The following is a 23,562-nucleotide window of genomic DNA, read 5'->3' as shown; positions in this document are numbered from 1 at the left end:
CGATTTCTTTCTTTTAGCCGAGTCGCTTAAGTACCCTATAATCTTTCTTAAAATATCTTACCTTACTATAATTAAAATACTTAAGGTTATTCCTGCCCTAGCCTCGGCCTTATAGCCTCTACTACTATATAGTATCGATATCTATCGGTCCTAAATGCGTAATACCGGAGTAATTAGTATTAAAGTATCGTCTTTTACGTTTATTATTAAAACGGTTATTACTAAAGTATTTTTTATTATTATAATAACCCCTATTATTACTCTTTTTCTCCGTACGACGCTAGAATTACCGATCGTCGATCCGTATAGCTATAGTAATATACTTATCGATAATATTAAACCTCGACTTTTTATATAATTTATCTTTCACTTTTTTTTTAAGGCTATTATAAAAAAGCTATATTAACCTTTTATCGTTAATAATATTACGTAGGTTATCGATTTTAAATAAAATTACGTAATTAGCTATTAAGCGCGTCTAACGTAGGTTTATAAGCCTCTTTTATACGCGCCTTATTTTATTATACTTTTTAAATACTTCCTTAAGTTTAATTTCGAAAATACGGTAATTCTCGAAATATTTTACGGTAATCTTTTCCTAATCGGACGGCTCCTCCTCGTAGTAGTTATCGAGGATAGGCTCGAATTACGCAAGAGCCTTATCTTTAAGTTTAGTAACCGCGAAAATTACTTTTAACTTTTCGTTAATAAATTAATTTAGGTATTAACGAAAATAGGTTTTAAGCTAAATTAAGAACCCTCTAAGCTTTACCTTTTTTCTTTTATAACGCTCCGGTACCAGGAACTTAGGTACTACTTTAAGTAAGGTTAATATAGCGATAATTTACTCTTAAGTTTACTAAGCTTCGTTTTTAAGCTCCTTAAGATATTGTATTACCTATTTTACGGTAGGTCGAGTATTAGTAATAATAGGTCCCTTATTACTTAGGTTAGGCGGGACGCCTCCTATTTAAATATTTTTAGGTCCGGCTATAGTAGTAAAAAAACGTTTTTAATTTATTTATAATAAAGTTAAAGTAAGTATATAACGTATAACGAACCCCTATTTAGAACCTCTAAAAGGGATATTAGTTAAAGGCTATTTTTAAATAATCCTAATTCGGTATAGCTAAATAGTATACGATAAGATGTCTTAATGTAAATATAAGATACCGTAAATATAATTTGAAATTATATACTGCAGAACTATTTACTTACATTAGCCAGTTCCTCCGTATATATAGACCTTATACTAAGCTATATTTACTTTTTATTTAATGCCCTTAGTATATTAATTACGATTATTTAATTTATTTAATGCCCTAATTAAACTAATTACGACTATTTAGTTTACTTAGTACCCTAATTAAACTAAGTACCCCGTTTAGTCTGCTTAGTGCCCTTAGCATACTAATCAGTCGTCCCTTACTATAATTAGCTATTCTCGTACGTTCTTCCGATTAGCCCCTATTCCCGTGGCCCCACAACCCGTCCTGTACCAGGGTTGTGACAATATTATAATAGCGGTTTATATTAACGATTAGTAATATTAATGTCGTAAGGAACGTATAGGTACGTACGTATAAGGACCTTATTAACTTAATGATAAAAGGAAAAAATAATTATATAGTATTTATATTTTAGGGATTATATACGTAAGGCCTATAAAAATTAATATTATATAATAATAGAGGCTATAAGGCCGGGACTAGGGTAAAAATAATTTTAAATATTTTAATTACGGTAAAGTAAAATACTTTAAAAAGGATTATTAAATACTTAAGCGACTCGGTTAAAAAAGGAGATCGCCGTAATTATCATATCGAAGGGACCGAGGGCTATAGAAGTAGTAACTATCGGATATTAATAAGGTAAATCGGTAAAATTAAAAAAAAACTTTAATTAATATACTAAACAAAAGGAAGTAAAGTTTTAGAAATTACGGGAAATAATAAAAAGGTTAAAAGCGGAGTATAAAGAAAAAGATTTTAAATATAAATATTATAGAATTAATTAATATAAATTATTATAGAAATTATTATAGAAATTATTAAGGGCGATAGTTCTACGTAAGGATTTATTAAATAAATAATACTAAAGAGGTAATATAGTAAATATAAATTTTTTATTTTATAAAATATATTATAACTTATAAAACTTATATATAAAGATTAAAAAAAATATTAAAAGAATTAAAAGGTTATTAATATTAAAATCGCGAAAATATTAAAAAATATATTAATATCTATATAGTATATACCTTATAAGGGAAATATAGTATAATTTTATTTTAAGTATTTAAAGTATCGGAAAGTACTTTAGTTTTAATATATTATATACGGATATATAAAATATTATTAAAGTAAATCGCTATTGGTTTGGGGTGCGGCCACAGGCCTGAGGGTATGAGTAAGGAAGTGGGGCTCTCTGAGGATTCAGGGGTTCAGGGGTCATGTATATAAACGGTCTGCTTCGGATATTCTATTTTAGAGAGATCATCGACTTCTATTTCTTCGTATTTTTGCGCTTTGCATGCGTGCAGGCAGTTCTGGCCCTCTGATCAGGCCAATCCGGTGCTTACTGTGTGGCCTGCGAGCCCACAGAGTCTTTTGTTTATCCTACGTGAAGTGCGGCCTGCGAGCGAGCCACTGTCACGCAGGAGTGTTCATTCAGAACCCTGTTTGGGATACATTTGTGGTGTTGTGGTTGTTTTGTGTGTTTTCTCACCATTTCACTATATAGCTATTAGCTAATATATAAGGTAAGTAAAGAAAGTAAGTTATAATTAATTAAGAAAATTATAATCAAGTAAAAAAAAGTTTAGTAAAAGGATTTAAATAATTACTTTTTATAGAAAATTTAAGATCCGGTTAAATTAAAGGATAGCCTTTAGGTTATATAAATTATATTAAAGTATACAAAATATTACGTCGAATATATAAATAATTAAAATACGGACGATAATATATATTTTTTAAAGGAAGTAATATTAGGATAGTACCTAAGCTTAAACTACGCTATATATTTATAAGAAAAAGTTAAATAATACTATTAAAATAAAACGTATAAAATTAAATAAAAAAATTATTATCGGATAAAAATATAAAAAAGTATTAAAGAAATAAAAGATAGAAAATGGAAGGAAATTAAGTAAATATAGTTAAAAGATTTTATATTATTAATTAATTTAAAGTAAAAAAATACTTTTAAATAATATAATTATTTAAAAAACGACTCGCGGCTTTTCGCGGGCATTATTAATTTTTAATAAATTACGAACGGTATTTTCGAAAATATTAATATAAAGCAAAAGTATAGGATAACAATTTAAAATTTATTAGTAAAGTTACTATTATATAAGAAAAAAGTAAAAAAAATAAACGTTTTTTATTAATATATAATAAAAGGATCTTTAAGTAATAATATTAATAAATAGTAATACGGAAACGAATTTAATTTCGCTATAGTTCGTATATTAAGCCCAGATATTATAAAAAAAAAAGAAAGAATAAATCGTTATATAAAGACTATTTTATACGTAAAAGGTTCATAAAGAAATATTATCCTTAAATATTATAGTCGAAAGAAAAATAATTTTAATTATATTTAATATTATAAATATAAAACCCTCGAAGGATATAATCCTAAAGTAATTATAATATAAAGATTATAATTTAAATATCGATTGGAGGGATAATAATTATTTACGATTAAAAGAATTTTAAAAGTATTTAATTAACGATAGGAGATTAGAAATACGTACGGAGTAAAGTATAGGATAAATATCTTTTACGGTATTACCGTAAAGAGTTTAAAAAGTAATAATATATTTTATCGATAAAAAATAATGAAATTAAAGAAGTAAGGTTAACGATATTAATAAAAATATTAAAGGTTAATAAATATGTTTACTATAATAATATAGAAAAGGGTAAAAAAAAGGCGGTACCGGTAAAATATTAAGAATATTTAGCTTTTATAGTTAAATATTTAAAAGAGTTTTTAAAGCGAGAGCCGTAAAATTATAAAATTAAGTTAAAAAAGGAAGTTAAATTATAGTTATTTAAAATATACTATATTAACGATAAATAAAGTAAAAAACTATAAAAGTATTTAAACGAAAATTTAAAAAGAAGTTATATTAAGGAGTTTATATTATTAATAAGATACTCCGTTTTCTTTATACCGAAAAAGGACGGTAGCTTACGATTATATATAAATTACCGGTAATTAAATAACGAAATAATAAAAAATAATTATTTATTATGATTAATATTTAAATTACGGAGTTAATTAATAAGAGTACGATATTTTATACGCTTAAATATATTTATCGGGTACGCTTATATATAAATTAAGGAAAGAAACGAATAGAAAATAGCGTTTCGTATACCCTATAATTATTTCGAATATCTTATAATACTATTTAAGCTAATTAATATACCTGCGAGGTTTTAATTTGTTATTAATTATATAATATAAAAGTACTTTAATAACATAGTAATATATTATTTTAATAATATTTTTATTTACTTACGTACTTTAAAGAAATATAAATAGTACGTATGAAAAATACTTAACGCGTTATATAGAGCCGGACTTTTAATTAATAAAGAAAAGAATAAGTTTTATATATAAAAAATAATATATTTAAAATATTTAATATCGTTAAGTAAGGGTCGTATAAAATTTAAAAAAAATATAGTAATTAAAGATTAACCTATACTATAATTATAAATATATATTAAATAATTTTCAAGGTTTATAAATTTCTATAAAATATTTATTCGAAGGTACATAAGTATTACGTAGCTTTTTAATTATTTAATTAAGAAAAACGTAAAATTCCGGTAGGGATAGGAAAAAAAGTAAGCCTTTTAAAAATTAAAAAAGGTTATTTTAAAGGACTTAGTATTTAAATTATTAGACTTCAATCGACTATTTAAAATCGAGGTAAATATATTAGACTATACGATCGGTAAATAATTAAAATAGTAAAATAATAATAGTAAATTATATTTAATAACTTTTTTTTTTTAAAAAAGTTCGAAAAAGTATATTAAAACTATTTAATTTATAATAAAAAGCTATTTATTATTATCGAAGCGTTTAAAAAGTAAAGGTTATATTTTAATAATATTAAGTATAAGGTATAAGTCTATACGGATTATAAGAATTTATAATATTTTATTATTACGAAAGTTTTTAATGCACGGTAAATATAATAATTAAAGTTTCTTTCGAAATTTAATTTTTAAATTAATTATAAGAAGGAATCGGAAAATATTAAAATAAATATATTTAGCCGGCGTACCGACTATTATAAAGATATATTTGGGGAATTACTATTATTATTTAAAGAGGCGTTTAATAGTACTCTTAAGTATTTACTATAGCCGTAAATAAAGTATTATATAGTATATTGTAATAAAGTTACTTTTAATAAATATTAAAGAAAGTTAGGTAACGATATTACGGAATAATATTAGTAAGAAAAGCAAGAGCTATAAGGTATTTAGAAAAATAATTAAAGACAGTTATAATATAAGAATCGAGCGTACGTAAAGCTAGATAATCGGACGATATTAATAATAGATATTTACGTATCGAAGCTCGGAGGATATATAGGTATCGTTAAGACTATAAAAAAGATTAAATAATACTTTAATTAATTAAGGATTAAGGACGATATTAAGGAAACTATTTAATTATACTATACGTACGAGAGAACGAAGGTTATAAAGTATAAGCCTTATAGATTTCTAGAGTTATTATTAATAGTAAAGCGGTTATAAAATTTAATTATTATAGACTTTATTATTAAATTATTAAAGTTTAAAAATATAATAATTAACGTTAAATATAATAATATATTAACGGTAATCGATATGTCTATTAAATAAATATATTTTTTATTATATAAAGAGATTTAGTCGGTAAAGTAATTAACGGATATACTACTATAGTATATTATAGTAATATATATATAGTTAAAAAAGTTTATTATAGATAGAAATACTAAATTCGTATCGAAGCTTTAAAGAGCGTTAATAACGAGGTTAAGGGTAATAAGTAAAGCGTTATTAGCTTACTACCTTCAAATAAATAGTTAAACGGAGTGGCTTAATTAAATTATAAAATAGTATTTATAGAATTATATTAATTTCGAGTAAAATGATTAAATTAAACTATTATTTATAGTATAATTAGCGTATAATATATTATTAATAGAGACTACGAAAGTTATATTTTTTTTTACGAATTTTAATTATAAAGTAAATTTATAATAAAGATTTACGGTTAAAGTATTTAAGGCTAAAGTTAAGGTAAATAAAATATATATATTTTATAATAAGTATAAATAAAAATTAAAGTTTATAAAGAAAAGAATATAGAAATATTATAATATTAAAAGGCTCGAAGGACTTTACTTTAAAAGGAAAAATATAGTATTCTTTTCTATATATAATTTATATATTAAAAGACTTAATAAAAAGCTAAACTATAAATAAATAAGCCCGTTTAAAGTTAAAAAAAAGATATCGGAAATAATATTTAAACTAAAGCTATCCCGTATAATATGTTTACGATTATATACTTTTTATATTTTGTTTTTGAAGCCCGTATTACCGGTAAGTAAAGTTAATATATAAGCCGTAGCGGAGGACGAAAAAAAAAAGTATAATATAAAAGAAATATTAAATTTACGGTTTAATAAAAATTATTTAAAGTATTTAATTAATTAATTAGGATATTTAATTATAGATAATTCGTAAGAACTATAAATATATTTCAATTACTTAAATAAATTAAAAGAATTTTATTAATAATATTTAGACCGGCTAAAAGCTAAATAAATAAAAATAAATTCGGGCTTAAAAGAATTTTATCGATTCCCCAGCCTCCTGGCAAGTGCGCGCGTTATGGCTAGGCTTGCCGCACACACTACAGCACCGAACCGTCGTACGACCCTCCCCTGCACTACCGCTATCCGGCTGTATTTCTTCCACTACCTCCTCACCTACGGCCTTCTGGTCTAGTAGATCCTGTGCATCTTGTATAGTAAGTGATCCTCCGAGCCGTACACGTGTTTTTTTAGCTTTCCGGCGCTTACTTAGTGCTTTATTAGCCTTACGGAGCGAAGAGACCTTTACCTATAAGAGGGCCACTTAATATATTATAACTATCGTACCCTTAGTAAATTAATCTATAGTACCTAATATTAAAGTCGGGGAGCTACTTTAATAATTAGTAATACAAGTCTTAATAAGCGTTAAGTGTAAGTTAGCTTTTCGAGGGTTTTATAATATTTAGAATACCTAAGGGAGTACCGTGCCCGGCCTTAAGGATAAGGATATTAATATATAAAGCTTTATATTTAGCTTAAAAAGTACCCTCTTTAAATCTTATAGTATAAGGCTAGTACTTATAAAGCTACCCTATATATTCTTCTCCGTTATAGAAACGAAAAAAGCTTCGCGGAAAGTATAGAGAAACTCGAGTTTATTTACGTAATTAATATATATATATATTAAGCCCTCGATCTAGCGGCCGTACGTCTGTTTTAGCGGCCCAAAGTAATTAATATCGAGTAGTTAGAGGAGGTAGGAGGAGTATAGATGTATATAGAGCGTAATAATATTATTCTACTAATAGTAGCGTTTAAATTTAATTAAATAATAATTTTTATAACTATCGAGGATTAATAACCGGTATTTACCCTTTATACGGAACGCTATATAATAATCGAAGTACTTAATCTAATCTAAGCCTACTAAATTAATAGTTTAGTTATTATTAATAATTACGATACGTTAGGTAAATAGTAAATTATATTCGATATATTAATTAGGAAAGTAATACTATACGGCTAAAATAATAAAAGGCGGGATAGCTTAACCGAAGGTATTAACTCCTTAGATTACCGTTATTTACTTACGGTTATTAGGCTAGGCTAGTTTTACTTTACTAAAACCGTCCGAAATTATAATTACTATACTTATAAAAATAATACCTATTATAAACCTAGTCTTATCGAAATTATAAATATCGTTATTTATAATACTGTATTTAGCTTTAATATTCCGTACGAGCGTAAACTACTCGGTAATAACCTTCGGATTATTATATTTAGCCCTCTAATAATCGTATCTATACGTAAAACGCGTACGGAGCTATAATTAACGTTTAACGAAGTTATATACTTAGAGCTTACTAATAGGGAGCGCGTCGCGTATACGTAGTAGTTAGTTAGCTATATCTTCTATACTACGTAACTTTAGTAGAAAAGTTTGCGTAAATAGCTTAATAATATAGTAAATAATAGCCTCCTCTTCGGATTAAGTAAGCTTCTTCGATTTAGGCGTAGTATCGCGTCGCGTAGGCCGGCCGGCGCGTCGGTTAGAGAGAGTTATAGGTGGTACGTTGTAAAGCTTAGCTACAGCTCGGAGGCTTAATTTTTCGTCCTTTTGGAGAGCCTCAAGGGCTAAGAGTATCCTAGCTTCCTTTAAAGTAGGAGGCATGTTGGGTTGTAGAAAAAATTGATGTTAGGTGTAGGGAGGACGCGTCGTGGTGGAGACTGTACGACTCGCTTATATATACGACTCGCTTATAATATACGTTATCGAACTTTATCCTTTACGACTTATCTGCATATACACCCTCTATCTAATCCTATAATAAATACGATCTAATATTGTCACAGTTAACCCAACGGCAGGCCGCGCAGTATGTGGGGCGCGGGGCGTCCCCAGCCAATCATTAAGGAAACCAGGAGGCAGCCAATCAAGGCTGGCCAGAAGTGCTACGGCGCCAAGAGGCCTGAGCAGTCTGCAGGATGCAAGATGCTACGGGTGATCGAAGGCATAGCACGATGAGCACTTCGCAGGATGCAAAGTGCTAGGAGTGATCGGGGCCGTAGCAGGGCGAGCACCTCAGGGCCCCAAGGTCTATATATACGGAGGAACTGGCTGGTGTAGATAGACAGTTCCGCAGTATGCAATACAAGTCACAATCGTTGGTATCTTAGCTATTGTGATTGAGACAAGCCATTTGTTGTACACTGTTTAGCTGTACCGAACCAGGATTGTTCAGAAGTGCCTTCAACCAGTATCCCTTTCAGAGGTTCTGGATAGGGGTTCGTCACAAGTAAGGAAAGAAAGGTTTTGCGGTGGTGATATAGATACGGGGAGATGGGAGAGAAGAGTCGTATAGTAGGTGGTAGGACGAATGGAATGGCTTCTTTATGTAGCCGGAACTAGAAGAAAAAAAGTCGCGTAGTAGGCAAGTAGGGAGTAACGGATTTTTTATATCAAAATAGGTGCGACCTAAAGCCCCCTATGTAACGGGCTGTGCCCGATATAGGCCTCGGTAACTCTCGGCCATGTGGGTGGATCCTAAGGACGAAGCTATTCCGAGCACACACTTGGCACTGCAAACCAGAAACATCTGGAAACCTCTCTTTCAGCGCTCAGACCAACTTGCACAATTATATCAGAAGAGCGCTGGACAACTTTCTTCCCTTCTTTCTTTCTTTTCTTCTTCACTCAAGGATTCTAATATAGTAGGTAGCACCAATCGCAACACATTTGTTGCGAGCCCATTACACCCTAAAACGGAGAGTAATATGCAGGGGAGCCCATTTCTTGGTCCCCGTTCTGGCGGAAGATTCGCCTCTGTAGGAGAGGGAGGCTCCAAATTTGGACTATGAGAGCGTCGCGTAAAAGTTGGCGATTTCGGAGAATGGCGAGCGTAGGGTGAGCGGTGGTGAGCTCAAGGTGAGCCGAGGGTGAAGCGAGCCTGATTTTTGGCTAACCGTTCTTGGACGAGGCAAAAAAGTTTTTAGAGACCGACTACCTGGGTATCTGCATCGATGAAAGGCTGGTGATCCGCGACAGTGAGCAGGTTATGATACAATTCTCCCCAACAGATCGCTAGGAACCACAGGTTGATTCCATTCATATCGAAACAATCACTACACTACTTCATACCATCTATACCCTTGGGGCCTCCCCTGCAAACTTTAGCTTCACGACATGGCCAAACCTCGGTTAGACATGCCAACGAGGCCCTGTTCTATCTCGTACCGCAAGACGCCGAGTCCCGAAAGATTGTCGAAGAAAACCCATCCTATCAAGGTCAATACAAGGGCATCGCCAGCCTGCAGGTCAAGGCTGGAAACAAGTCCAACTTTGCTGGACGTATCTTGTCCATCGGCAGACTAAAGCAGCTAAGTGACATTGTGCTCTACCTTCGTGGGCTGCCCGACCAGCAATGCTCTTTTCAGCTTTACCCATCGGGAGGGCTGATGCTACAAAATGCAACTACAGGTTGTCACACCAGCATCAGGTGTGCGGATTCACGCGGAAACACAATCGACAAATACCGCTTACAAGGCGATCCTCGTCGTCGAATGTTATACCAATGGACGGGAGCCTACTGATCATCATATGGCTTACATCGCTGATATCTTTCAAGTTTGTATGGGGTGACAATGTCCTGAAGAACGTTGATGGAGCCAGAAAGTCCCTTGCTACGGTTTCAGAGGCACATAGGAAGGGGGGAGGGACCCATTTCGAGATACAGCGAACTCTAAATCTTACGATGATCAAGATCGAGGCCCAATGCGCCGGTTATCCCCGTCGACCTGGACAAGAAGCCACTGCGCCAGATTCACACGTACAAGGTTCTTGGCGAGGGTGGTTTTGGTAAAGTCTCCATGGCCGTGGATCTTGCTTCGGGCATCCTGTATGCTGTGAAGGAATGCAAGAAGAGAACGAAGAAGAAGAACTTCAAGTGGAAGTTGAACAGCTTGCCAGACTCCGCCACGTAGGCTTGCACGCTTGTGACTCCTCTCGGCAATGCAACCCACCAGGTACGCTAACATGGAGTGTCTGCAGCCCAACAATGTCCAATTAGAGCATCACCAGGGATGGATCGAGGGCATGGAAGCCCAGATCTTTCTCCCCCTTTATGATGGCAGCTTGACGAAGCTTCTTCCAACACACCAGTGTGGAGGCAAGTTCCGTCCCAGCAACCCTCATGGCTGAGGCGCTTCATCGGTCAGGTTCTGTCTGGTTTGGCTTTCATGCACGACAAGGGAATCATGCACCGCGACCTCGAGCCAGACAACATTCTCTACAAGAAATCCACGGCAACTGGATCTCCGCCTACCTTTGTCATCTCCGACTTTGGTCTTGCTACATCTGTGACGAACATGAGAGATGTCGGAGGCACCCTCGTTTGCCTCGGGCCCGAGGCAACACGGGATGGCATCATGACAAGGGCCACTGACGTCTACGCATTTGGTCTCATGCTGCTGGAGGTACTCGGACGGTATTGCCCCGACGAGGGAGATGTTGCCCACACCAAAACCGTCGTGTGGAGAAAGCAGCTGGAGACAAAGGTCAAGCTCGAAAGTCTGAGAGAAAAGTGCAGGAAGTATCAAGATAGGGGCCCACTACCGAATCCGTTCCTAGCCAACTTTGGGCCAAGACACGGCCGGGTGCAATCTCTGAGTGATTTCAGAGTGCTGCAGCGATGGCTCGCCTTGAACTGTTGGGGGAATATGAGCCCAAATTGCTGCCGAGGGATAAGATGGCGGTGAGGAATAAGCGTTAAGAGCTCTTGCGACAGTCTACAGACCGGATATTCTTTTGGAACCATAGAGAGTTTGGCGGTCTGTACCTTCTGAATATATTAACTATCAAATGATTGAGCTTTGTACTCCCAATGGGGGTCAATTCAAGACCGATGCCTCAAAGCAACAACAACCAGTAGCAATTAAGAGGTCGACTGATACAAAGGAGAATGGACGGGAATAATGAGAAGCATGTTGATACGGCCAGCATTCATATGTCGTATCTTGAACGTGGATACAACTCAAAACCTGACATCAATCCCGATGCCACCATGCGCCTGATTCATATGCGCGTAGCAGTCAGCCCCCGTCCCAAACGTCTTCAAACAGTTCCAGCAAATATGAGTACCGCAGCCGCCACAAGTCATGTGGTCGCACCCGTCCGTCTTTTCCATGGCAGTCTTGCACTTGGGACAATCCTTGATCCCCAAGCGCTGCTTGGCTTCCTTCAGGGCTATGTCCCCACCAGACGAAACAAACTTGTGATCGGCACAAGTCATGCCCTGGTGTGATACAAAACAGGTGGTACATACTGGGGTGAGGCAGTTGGGACAGGTAAAGGTGCCAGTGGCGGCGCGGTAGATTTGTCCGCAGTCTGGGGTTGGGCAGTGTCGGAGGGCGTCGGGCCGGTGCGAGACGTAAGACTGGAAGGACGCTTGGAGCAGGTCTTCGAATAGCTGGGATGATAGATGGTCTTGGAGAAAGTTGAGGGAAAAGGGTTGCTGGCATTTGGACGAGCTTCCTTCGCATTGAAGGATGAAGTTGGTTTTGTTGCAAGAGGTTGCAGAGGTGCAGAGGGATTCGAAGCAGTCGGTGCAGTAGGTGTGGTTGCAGGGGGTGGTGAGCGGATTTTCGGGTTCCATCCAGCAGATCGAGCAGTCTTCAGTCATGGAGGGTTTGGCGGTGCTACTCTCGGTGAATTCATCCTGGGCTTTGACCATGTCCATGGCGAGCTTGATGTCTTCTGTTGATCCCGTCACTACGATCTGCTTGGGCTCTGAGACAACATTCAAGGTGGCCTTGCGGCCGAGGATCTCGGTGATGGACTTGAAGCCACCTCGTAAGGCCCAGTCAAACTGGCTTGCGTCCAGCTTGATGATGTTGGCGGTTGACGAGTCCTGCTCGGCGATTTCTGCAAGTTCTGGTTCAGCTTCTTTGCATTTGTCTTCCGACCCGAAGAGATACACCCGCGATAGTTTCCTGTTGCGAATGACTACGATACCGAAAGGCTGCTCAAGCTCCTTTATTTTTTGAAAGACCTCGCCGTTAACGGTGAAAGCAGGGGACCAGATCGGTTTGCCTTTGTCGGTAGCAAGACGTCCTTCCAATATCTGCTCCAAGGTACGCTTTGCTTCCGCAACTGCCTTGTTATCTTCACCTTCAAACTTCAAGACGCGTGAAGAAGAGAACTTGGCAGGCTCATAGGTAGCCAGATACACCTTTTTTGTTTGCCACATGGGGCTCTGCTCCTTAATGATAGGTTTGATGGCTTGATATATGCGTTCTTGGACCTTGAATCGTGCTGAATAGATAGCCTGGACGGTGAGCTTGCCCTTCTTGTGGAATGGAAGCTCCCATCCGTTCAGCATCGAGGCCGCTTTGGCAGCATCGCCGTCGTCCTGGAAGCGAGCCTTCACCTTCGCACGCTTTCCACCAAACACGGCGTCCTCCCACCATTCAAGTGGTCCAACCTCCATCAACTTCGACTTGACAAAAGCATTCGCCACATGAGCATTGTATCTAAAGCTCGGGGTTCCAGTCTCCACGTTTCTAGGCGACAAGTTCGCCGGGATGGACTTCGTAACATCGTCTTCGGTGGCTTCAGCAGGGACTTCGGTGAGCATAACTGTCGTCCATCCTTTGCTTTTCTTGGGTGCGTGGCTCGTTACAGTCATGTTGAGAACCTTGTACCTCCCACTCGTGTACTTTTGGCGGATTGTCTCGGCCAAACCGTGCGATGTGAAATTCAGCCAGACCGTCTTGAAGGGGCGGTACCAAGAGCAGAGCACCTTTTTACACTCGACTCTGTGCATCCCAGATCCCCCCGGCATAGGCGCGTTGATTTGGATCACTTTGATGTCGTTTCCAAGGGATCTTTGGCAGTCTTCTACAGCGCTCATGAGCCGTCTCGCAAAGGCGGGATCCTCCACGCGGACATCAGCGATACGATGGGTTGGATCAGGGCTCGGTACGAAGCGTATTTCATCAGGGGAGACGGCGAATCCGAGCTGGCGGAGAGTTTGGAAGATTTGACCCAGGGTACTCGTTTCCGGCAGCTGACTGATGCGGACCGCGGAGAAGTCTGACTGGAGAGATGCCTTCAAGACGGCGGCGCCGTGTCCGAACTGTATGACAGCTCCACCAAGCTGGCGCATCCAGTCATCGGGTCTGTCTTCAGGTTCATCCTTCAGATTATTAGCTGATTTTCCCGGCATATAAAGTACATCATTGTTACCTTCTCTGGACCAACTGTGTCATCAGTTAAAGACTCTTTGGTATCCACCACAGGTGGTGGTCTGTGGGATTCAGGGTGAGCAAAGGAGCAAGTGTCTCCCTTCAAACAGGCTCCTTTCAGGTAGAAGTGGCAAGTGATCTTGGATGTTGGAGCTTTGTCATCTTGATCGGCAGTGGAAGTTGATCCGGCCCAAGCCAGCTTGACAAGCACTGGATCATGGAAAAATGAGCAGGTGCTCCCATTTCGACAGCGTCCTTGGGTAAAGAATACACAGGGCTTCTTCGCTGCCTGCGGGCCAGCTGGGCGCAAGGGGAGCTGGGTTGTTTGTCGAGGCATGTTCACACTCAAGGATATCTCGAGACTCTTGGGCAACGGAGATGGGCTCACTGGTTAGCACTGGCAGGGGAAAAAATGAAGAGAGTGCGGGGTATGTCGTATATAAAGCATACCCTTTAGGTAGCAGCACTGAGGCCCATCATGCTCCTTCTGACTCGTGGATAGCTGCATATGCGGCACGCTTCATCTTTTCAGCAAACAGCCAATTGAGTTCCTCCAAGTACCCGAGGACCTTGATCATTGGTTAGTCAACAGGCAAGAAATATGACACTTTACCTGATATCCAAACTCTGGTTGCTAAGACGTTGAAGGAATGACTGGGAAGACGGGTGAACGATCAATTTGATCAAACATTTTCTGGTACAGCTTTCCAGCCTTCCTTTTCCACCTCACCTCGATGGCTCAGCTTAGGGAGATTTGACATGAAAGGTACATAGACTCCAGGTCAAACGATTGATTGGTCTGGGCAACTCGACCAGGCGTCCAGCAGCAAGCGTGGCACGTGCTTTCAGGTCGCCTGCCTCGTTCTCAACTCAACCCCGTTCACAACATTCACTGTTGAGCTCATAAAAAGCCAAGTCAACTTCACCTTCAGCTCTTCCACCACCGTTTCTATTTCCTCCAGTTTAGAGACCGTAACATTTGTAAACCCAAGGCACCATGGACACTGGACCCGATGTGTCCGATCCTCTCTTTCTAGACCAGGTGTTTGAAAGACTTCTGTCTCAAGCTTCAAAGATCCACGCAGAGAGCAGGCAACAGTCCAAGGCCAAAACTTGACAAAAAATCGCTTGATTTTGCGCTCGAACGAGAAATGGGACATTCGCACATGATACAATTGGTAGAACAGTTGACCCAACAGGTCAACGAAAGCTCAAGATTGCTTTACACGACTGACCCACCCAAAACGACTCCGAAACATTCACCAAAGTCTTTCTCAAATCTCTGGAAGGAGGCTACGTTGTCATATCGGAAGCTCGATCCAGCGGGGGTTACGATCAGTCCCTGGCATCCTTACTACTCCACTTCCGTGGCCGACGCACAAAGCAGGAATAAACCAGTCTGAGCTAGATGAATCCTTTCCAACCGGATTTACTCATTCTGTTGGTGCAAGACCACGTTACCAGATAGGTAACCTCACCCAGGATGCTTTGGGAGAATCACTGCTCTACAGTATTGGGACGGCCTATGAGTCTGTAGCGAGTGAAACTGCTCGACAAACGGTGAACTCAACAATCGAGACCAAAGAGACAGAGCCAGTGCAAGTTTCGAATGACACCAAGCCGCACGAAATTGAGCCCTTCGTCGAGAACACGTGGAATTATGCCTCGAGATCTCATGACGAGAAGAAGTGCTAACACACTTATTTCCAATTCGCAGCCGATGCCATCCGTAACTACGAGTACATTTCCAGCAAGACAATCTTTGGTGGAGTGTAATCCATATCTCCCGACGGGTTGGCAAAGATGAACACACTGAGGAATCAATTCGAAAACGAATTTGGCTATGACCTCGGTCATGATTCCTCGGGCTGGAAATCGATAGCGGAAGATCAATCCAACCGCAAAGACAGCACATTCCGGAGGTTTGTTGGTGAGGCTAGTAGGCAAAGTCTTGCCTGTTAGAGTGACATACACCGAAGCTGAACGACGCCGAAGGTGGGTCGACTTTGTTTCCAAAAGACCACCCAAACAAGTCTCGTTCTTGGTCGATTCTCTCGTGTGTTTCATCTTGGCGCTTTGTGGAGGGGCGCTTGTTATCGTTCCGATTGTCATCATGGTTCTCTTTCCCGGGATCTTGCGTTGTCTCATTGTCACGGGGGTTTCGGTTCTCATATTTGCCGTCGTGGTGGGATTTTGGCAGAAAACTTCCAAGTCACGGCGCTGGGGGTCACAGCTACCTATTCAGCTGTTCTTGTGCTGTTTCTGGGGTTGAGCATGGAATCTGAAGGTGGTGGTATCGCAAGGGGGGCATCCTCGTCTTGAAAATGGTGTTGTTTGTATGGTGCTTTGTCAACTTCTCACAGTCATTTCATTTCTCGACGCATAGCCTCGATGGATCAACAACCTACTAGCTTTCAGCTCCTTCAATATTTCATGCCAACTCAGCGTGCTACGAGATCCTTCCAACATGAAGCAGGAGAGGAGGGGTTACACCATCCTGGCTAAATGGGGGTTGGTGCGTGTTGTGCTGCGTGGGGACAGCTTCCAAGTGGGGGCTTGCCTACCCCTGTCTAGGCCACATCTCGTATCTCGTATAACCCGTACTTCGCATTCAGGAGAGAGACCAACAAGGTACGTAGTTGTACAGCATCAAGCAGCGCTTGTTTAATTTCTCTCCTAGTTGCTCCCTTGTCTGATGACGTTGTCATGGAAAAGTTCCAGTCAATTCCTCCCTTTCTGAAGCCATTGACTTGTTTGCCAAGCATCCGGGCTTCCTCGGGAATACCAACGTGATGTTCTACAAATATCCAGATAATACACCTCGACTGAGTTGCTGTTTCCTCTTCAGGCAGCTCGACAACTTGCAGCAACCCTGAGTCGCAATGGGAATTCTAAAATATTTGGCAGTGGCTGGCCTTGTAGCATCCACATCCAGTTCAAGCCTTCCCGATGTCTGCACGACGGCTTTTGTTGAATCGTCTCTTCCGGCACCAGACTTCTTCCCAGGACTCGAACTAATCGCCGGTTCTGTCACAGCCCAGCCTGTCACCAACTTCACTGCTCCACCAGACAGCACCCATCCTGGCGCCACCGGTCGCGACTTTTGCAACGTCACTTTCGCCTACCGCCATGTCGGCCGCCCTACTGACCGAGTCAATCTCTGGCTCTACCTTCCAAGTCCCGCCCAGTTCAAGAAGCGTTTCCTGGCTACAGGAGGAGGAGGGCTGTCCATGACTTTGGGCGCACGAGGACTCGCAACTGGTCTCAGCTATGGCGCTGTGTCCATCACGACCGATGCCGGCTTCGGCGGTTTCGACTCCGACCTCAGCCGTGTTATCCTCTACGGCAACGGCGCCATGAACTACGATGCCCTCATTGCCTACTCCTACAGGGCAATGCACGAAATGACTGTTCTCGGCAAGGAGCTTACCCGCAAGTTCTACAACGCCTCCAACTCGACCAAGATTTACTCCTACTTCCACGGTTGCTCCGAAGGTGGGCGCGAGGGCATGTCTCAAGTCCAAAAATACGGCACGACCTTTGACGGAATTTCCGTTGGTTCTCCTGCGTTCCGGCATCCCATCTTCCACTACCACGGCCCTCTTTCTCAGCGCAAGCTCAACTACTTTCCCTCTGTTTGCGAGCTCTCACGCATCACCGCCGATGCTATTGCCTTCTGCGACCCCCTCGACGGCAAAACCGACGGCGTAGTTGCACGCACCGATCTCTGCTTCGCCCGCTTCAATGCCTCGTCCTCGATTGGAAAACCCTACAACTGCTCCGCTGTTCCCCAGCTTGGCCAGCCACCCATCGCCGGCACTGTTTCCGCCAAAGCCGCCGCCGTGGCAGCCGAGACCTGGCGCGGCATGTACGACTCCAACAACAAGCTCATCCACCCATTCTTTGCTCCCTCGGTGGAGTTTGGTGACTCTGTCACAATCCTCAACCCCGCCACGAACCAACTCGAGCCGTTCCCCAACCCTCTCTCCCCGGCGGTGGTCAATTTGCTGATCAAGGAAGTCTACTCCCCTACCTTGCCGCTGGATGAAGTCAGCCCTGATATTATCCGCGAGTGGGTCAGCGATTCAATGGCCAAGTACCTTTCTGGCATCTATACTCTCTGGCCGGATCTCACGCCGTTCAAGTCCAACGGTGGAAAGATGATATTCTGGCATGGGGAGGCTGATGCTGCGATTCCGGCGGTTTCATCAACCATGTATCAAGACAAGGTCAGGAAGACGATGTACCCTGGTTTGGGCATACAGCAAGGTTACGCCGAGATGTCGAAATGGAACAAGCTGTTTTTGGTGCCTGGAGGTGGGCACTGCGATCCTGGGACGGTGGATCCTCTGGGGGTGTTTAAGTCCAACAGCGCAGCATGGCCAACAGAGGTGCTGAAGAGTTTGATGGAGTGGGTGGAGGAGGGGAAGGATTTTGAGAGATTGGAGGGGATTGTGCAGGGTGGTGAGAAGAAGGGAGAGAAGGAGGGGATTTGCGGGTTTCCTCTGAGACCTGTTTGGGGCGGCAACAATGGAAGTGATGGCAAAGGCAGGGGGAAAGGAAAGGGGAAGGGTAAGGGGCAACAGCAAAGTGAGGACGAAGAGGAGCTGCAGTGTGTCTTTGACCAGCAGAGCTTTGAGTTCTTTACTCCTAAGCTGGACAGTTTTTTGGTGGATGCCTATTAGTTTCTTTTGTTGGGCCCGCCCAACGGGATCAGGGGTCTGTTTCTTTTCTCTTGGTCAGATCGGATACTGGGTAGATGGCTTCTTTCTTGAAATTCTTTCTTCATTTCTCGGTGCATTTACCTCACCATGTACATTCAGCTAGACAACAATTGGCCAAACAAAAAAACATATGGCCTGATTTATGTCTCCCATATAAGACGCGATCATTAATCGAGATGATTCTCTCGGTGCCGGGTCTCATTGTCCAGAGAGACAATGCAAAAAGAAGTTGGGACTCGGATACCGGGAGTCGAACCCGGGGCTGTTGAGAGAATAGACACTTCTGAGAAGTGAGAGTCAACGATGTTACCGCTACACCATACCCGATGAGGATGGTTCCGATTGGATTGATAACTTTGTGAGCGGATTTTGGGGTTGTGTCGGAGAAAAGTGTGTCCCTGTCACCCTGTGTCGTGCTGTATTGTGTGCGTGTAGTTTGTTTGCCCTAGGGAAAACTTTTTGGGGTGGTGGGGACCAGAGTGGGCACCGAGCGGGCCCTGGATGGGCTTCTTCAGCTCAGCTGCATTGTATTGCTTGTCCTCCTCCTTTCTGGAGTTCCCAGAGAACCTTTATTATATCTGTACCTGAGGGCAATTTTTGTCACACGGCAAAGGCCAACCACCTGCAACCACGACCAACAACACTGTCAATATCACCGTAAGGAGGGGTATCTGCAAGTTGTGAGCCTCTCGTTGAAGTGAGGCAGGCAATCAAAGGCAAGGCGGGTATCAAAGGATTACATATTGGCCCAAAGAGATATTGAAGGACTTGGCAAAGGCCTGAGGCATGAAGGTACGGACCAGTTGAACAGGGAGATAAATACACGTGCAGGATCACTGTATTACTCTGAGTTTTCCTTCATCAAGGACTTCGAGGCCATTGAAGATGATTACTGGAATTGAACTATTTGTTCCAAGCCCTGTATCACAGCCCTTGTCACAGTTGTATGCTCAACATTATAGATCTCAGCTGCAGCTCGCAAGATTAGCTTTTTATTGTTTTGAAGAGCCTGGAGAGCCAGATTTAATCGTGCTTAATTTGATGGCGATACCATGTTGGATTGTGGAGGAAATGAGTGTTGAAGGCGGAGGTGGTACAACGCGTGGTGTTGGAAAGACCAACAGCCACGTATCCTCAGTATCACAGGTTGAAGCGCTTACAATTGGAGCATGAGAAGCTGTAGGGCGGGCAATGTGTTGATTAAGCTGCAGATGTTCGATGTTCTGTTCAAAGTTTTTCGGGCCACGCCCAGACCCTAATAATCCCAATGACCCTGTTCTGCCAGTCCCATGATACCCCTGAAATTACCGCCCTGACCACCCTGATAATTCAACACGTGGAAAGTGTTGCGCTCGCTTATCACGCACGTTATCTTCCGTATAATATCCTTGTTTTTCCTCCGATCACGTCGATCTTCCGTTCTTTTCCGCATAAGGAGTCGTTCGTTATGGTACATAATCTTGATGAGGGATGTATTGATGGAGGGTTTTGTCAGAAACGACTCCCAACAGCTGCGTTGTCAAGGAAGATGGCTCAACAGTGCTCGGAAGGACGATGCACTGGCAATTAGGTGTGTTTCCAGCACTGAATCAATCTTGCATTGGGAACTCTTGCATCTCCTCTCATTACAAAGACTGATATCAAGAGGGGTTCCATCCTGCCTAATGTACAGTGATGCAGTGACTCTTCGCCACCTCTATGTCCAGGGATCCCAGTGTTCAGTGTGTGTTGTGACAGGTTGTGTGTGTGTCTAAAAAGAATTGTCCTCCCACCCTCTGGCACTCTTCTTCTTCCCCAGAGCAGACTCGACAAGATGTCAGTTCTCTATGTGCTTGGAAAGGCTAGCCACCCATCAATCACCTCTTTAAACCCCATCGCAGCCAGTTTCCTAGAAACAAGACGTCGCCAGTCCGACTTGTGCACATCCTCCACATCAGGGAAATCCATCCCCGAAGAGAGATGAAACTTTGTCCTAACCCACTCTCTCGGGACGTACCCGGCAGTCTCCCAGTCGATAATTCCTATCCCTCGGTTATTATCAGGCTCAACAAGAATATTTCCTGGCCCTAGATCGCAGTGATAGAACACCAAAGAAGAAACATCCATGCCAATCCCAATGCAATTCTCTTCGAGGATCTCGGGATCTAGAGTCTTGCCCTTCCTCAAGTATAGTTCCGTCAGCTGACCTCCGTCGACTCCACAGATCGCTTCGCCTTTCCACTCGGCCATCTTCGCGCATAGCTCTGCGACGCGATGAACATAATACTGCCGCAACTCCTCGTCCATAGCAGGCCAAGCCTCTGTCAGCATCTGCCCTGGTATGCGAGAGACGATTATATAATACCGGCCATCCCACTCGCCATGGTAGAGCACGTTAGGTATCTTGAAGTCGAGAGGCTTTTTGCTGTGTAAGAATTCAAGTGTGACGTGCTCCCGGGTGCTCTTTGGATCCGAGAGGTTTTGCGCTTTGATAAAGGCTTCTCCGGCGCGCCAAACAGCTGACTGGTCTCCGGCGGCGTAGACTCGGGGCAGCTCGGTCGAGTCGGCTGGGTGTGGTTGGTATTGGGGCAAGGGTGAAGGGGCATCGGAGAGGACAAAAAACGCTCCTCTACCATCGCTCCATGATGGCTGGTTGGGGTTGGGGGGCGGAGAAGCTTGACAAGAGAGGAGGAGCTTCTCGCCAATCAACCAAGAAGTGCCGTCAATAGCCTGGATTGAATCGTTGACATGGATTGGGGACGACATTTTGAAGTGTGGCTATCTCGGGGGGCCGCCCAAAAAGGATGGGATATTTGCAGCTTTATCCCAGTCTCCCAGAGTTCGTGGACACGCCAATTGACAGCAGCTGAGTGGAACAGGGCGGTCGGCCAAGAAGCAGATGTGGGCGGCCGGGCGCGGACTATTACCGCACGCTGAAGATATTGCGGCAGCGAGATTGCGGAAAGTTCCCAACGGGGTGTTAAAAGTGTTGGAGGTTGAGACTTTCAGTCTGGATACACCAAGGGTTTGATTAAGGAGGGGAGGAAGAAATGTGATGACAAAAAGCGATGAGATGAGCGATGTGCACATGGAATCCAGTTGCCTGAAGCACAGTGCGCCGATTCGCTCCCAAAAAATCACTATGAAATACCACCGATCTAATAATCCAAAGTGGGGCAGCTACCTGGCGCACAACCATTGGTTGCATGCCCCCGCGCTCCACGGCTTCGGTTAGCGTAGGTACCTCGCATGGAGATTTTTATTACCCATCATACATAGTAGTTGTCCTGTCTGGTGAGCTGGCACACTGTGTTGGATGCGGTCTGTGCCGTGGAGTATTCGGCTCGTATGACACCAGGCGCTGTATCCAGACAGTCGGTAACGCCTAAGAGCGAATCAGTCCTATGGAGCCTGCTTTCAAAGTGACTCTAGCAAGGCAGCAACCCATTTCACAGCCCGGTGTGACGCACACACAACCTCGATGCACCAAGGTTTAATCATGGCCTTTGTCGGGGTCAAGCACACTCTAAGCGCTGGGAAGAGGGTATGCTTCATGGATGATGCGCTTGAGAGACTTCGATGGCCCCAAAGCAGCCTCACCTCCAAAGACAAATAGGGGACTTCGCACCTCCACCGAGGAGCTTCTTTCCAGCCTACAGTCATCCACAAGCTCAAAATATCAGTTCATCCGCCTCTACCAGCCAGTTTACTCTGCCAAACTTTAGGTTCTTGAATCTTTCGGTGAGATACGTGAAGAACGCCGATCGTGCTTTCTCCCTTCATGCTGACTTATCTCGTCCCTTCGCTATTAACAATCCGGCAAGCTAGCTAATCCCTCCATGTATATAATCTTCCCATCTCTCCTGATCTGTTATGGAGAGCGCTCCGCATAGTGCGGGACCATTGCGTGCCCAGCACATACTGGGCTGCACATGTAGTTAGACGTCCACAGTTGGCAGAGGACCTTGCACTACAATCAATCATCTTTCACCACACATTCAGACGTGCCTATTTGCACCAGTGGCCATCGCACGTATCAATGGTAGCTTCCGAATGTGTGGTGAAAGATGATTGATTGTGGTGCAAGGTCCTCTGCCAACTGTGGACGTCTAAGTGTCACACTGTTGAGCCATATGATGAGTGAAGAACTCATCTCACAACATTAGCCACGGTGGACATCGGTGTATTACCGGTAGTTGGCCTCAGGCCACACCACAAACATCCAACCACGGCTCTGACCAAAGGGTCAACCACACAGATTGAACCATTTCAGTTCTACCCCTCGGCCTTCTGATGCACCGTAGCCCAAGGTAGAACCCACCAAAGGGATCGGGACCAGATCGACCACATCATTGTATCTAGATTAACCAATGGAGGATATCCCGAAAGAGCGCGACGGTTGAATGGCCTCTTAGAAGAGCCAATCTTCTCTAGAGTCTGGCTTTGCCGAATACTAATGGCTGAGGTTCCCGCCTGGTGAGTCCCGAGAGTGAGCGGTTACTGTGAGGACCTTCCGGAGTCATTGGCTCGTCGCGATGAAAGGAATCCTGCCTAACTATTTCCGGCATGGTTGCTGTGAGGACCACCAGTGGATGATGGGGATGAATAGGTCTTACTGGGCAGATGCGGCAAAAGCAAGGCGAGCGGGAATTGGTCGAATGACGAATCAGAAGTAACCATCTCCATTAAGGAGCCGCTGGAACTAATCCAAGCATCTTATACATAGCATCTATAAAAAGAGCGAAGGTTAAGCCACGGAGGGTTAAC

At 41.9% G+C, this 23,562-nt stretch overlaps 4 protein-coding genes and 1 non-coding gene across 5 annotated transcripts; 2 read left to right on the top strand and 3 right to left on the bottom strand.

Moving 5' to 3' along the window:
* Positions 1–10,034: 10,034 nt before the first annotated feature.
* QC761_0000300 (uncharacterized protein) lies at positions 10,035–10,831 on the top strand (the record flags this gene model as incomplete). Its single annotated transcript, XM_062871715.1, is given in 3 exon segments — positions 10,035–10,048; positions 10,054–10,347; positions 10,612–10,831. Coding segments are annotated over 3 exon segments (528 nt in total).
* Positions 10,832–11,641: 810 nt separating this feature from the next.
* QC761_101040 (uncharacterized protein) lies at positions 11,642–14,851 on the bottom strand. Its single transcript, XM_062873346.1, has 2 exons — positions 14,094–14,851; positions 11,642–14,043 (listed from the first exon to the last, which is right to left on the bottom strand). The coding sequence occupies exons 1-2, from the start codon at positions 14,427–14,429 to the stop codon at positions 11,881–11,883; spliced, it is 2,499 nt and encodes an 832-aa protein (XP_062736350.1). The 5' UTR covers positions 14,430–14,851; the 3' UTR covers positions 11,642–11,880.
* Positions 14,852–16,974: 2,123 nt separating this feature from the next.
* Positions 16,975–18,777, top strand: QC761_100020 (uncharacterized protein; the record flags this gene model as incomplete). Its single annotated transcript, XM_062873258.1, has 1 exon — positions 16,975–18,777. One exon carries the CDS (start codon positions 16,975–16,977, stop codon positions 18,775–18,777), a length of 1,803 nt encoding a protein of 600 aa, XP_062736349.1.
* A 274-nt stretch (positions 18,778–19,051) lies between these two features.
* Positions 19,052–19,143, bottom strand: QC761_0000270. Its single transcript has one exon. It is a non-coding gene; the product is annotated as a tRNA-Glu (tRNA).
* A 1,497-nt stretch (positions 19,144–20,640) lies between these two features.
* On the bottom strand, positions 20,641–21,561 carry QC761_0000260 (uncharacterized protein; the record flags this gene model as incomplete). Its single annotated transcript, XM_062871713.1, has 1 exon — positions 20,641–21,561. One exon carries the CDS (start codon positions 21,559–21,561, stop codon positions 20,641–20,643), a length of 921 nt encoding a protein of 306 aa, XP_062736348.1.
* Between the last annotated feature and the right edge of the window lie 2,001 nt (positions 21,562–23,562).

This window comes from Podospora bellae-mahoneyi, assembly GCF_035222275.1.
Source record: "Podospora bellae-mahoneyi strain CBS 112042 chromosome 1 map unlocalized CBS112042p_1, whole genome shotgun sequence".
Lineage (NCBI taxonomy): Eukaryota > Fungi > Ascomycota > Sordariomycetes > Sordariales > Podosporaceae > Podospora > Podospora bellae-mahoneyi.
This window is presented reverse-complemented; position numbering and strand designations above follow the sequence as displayed.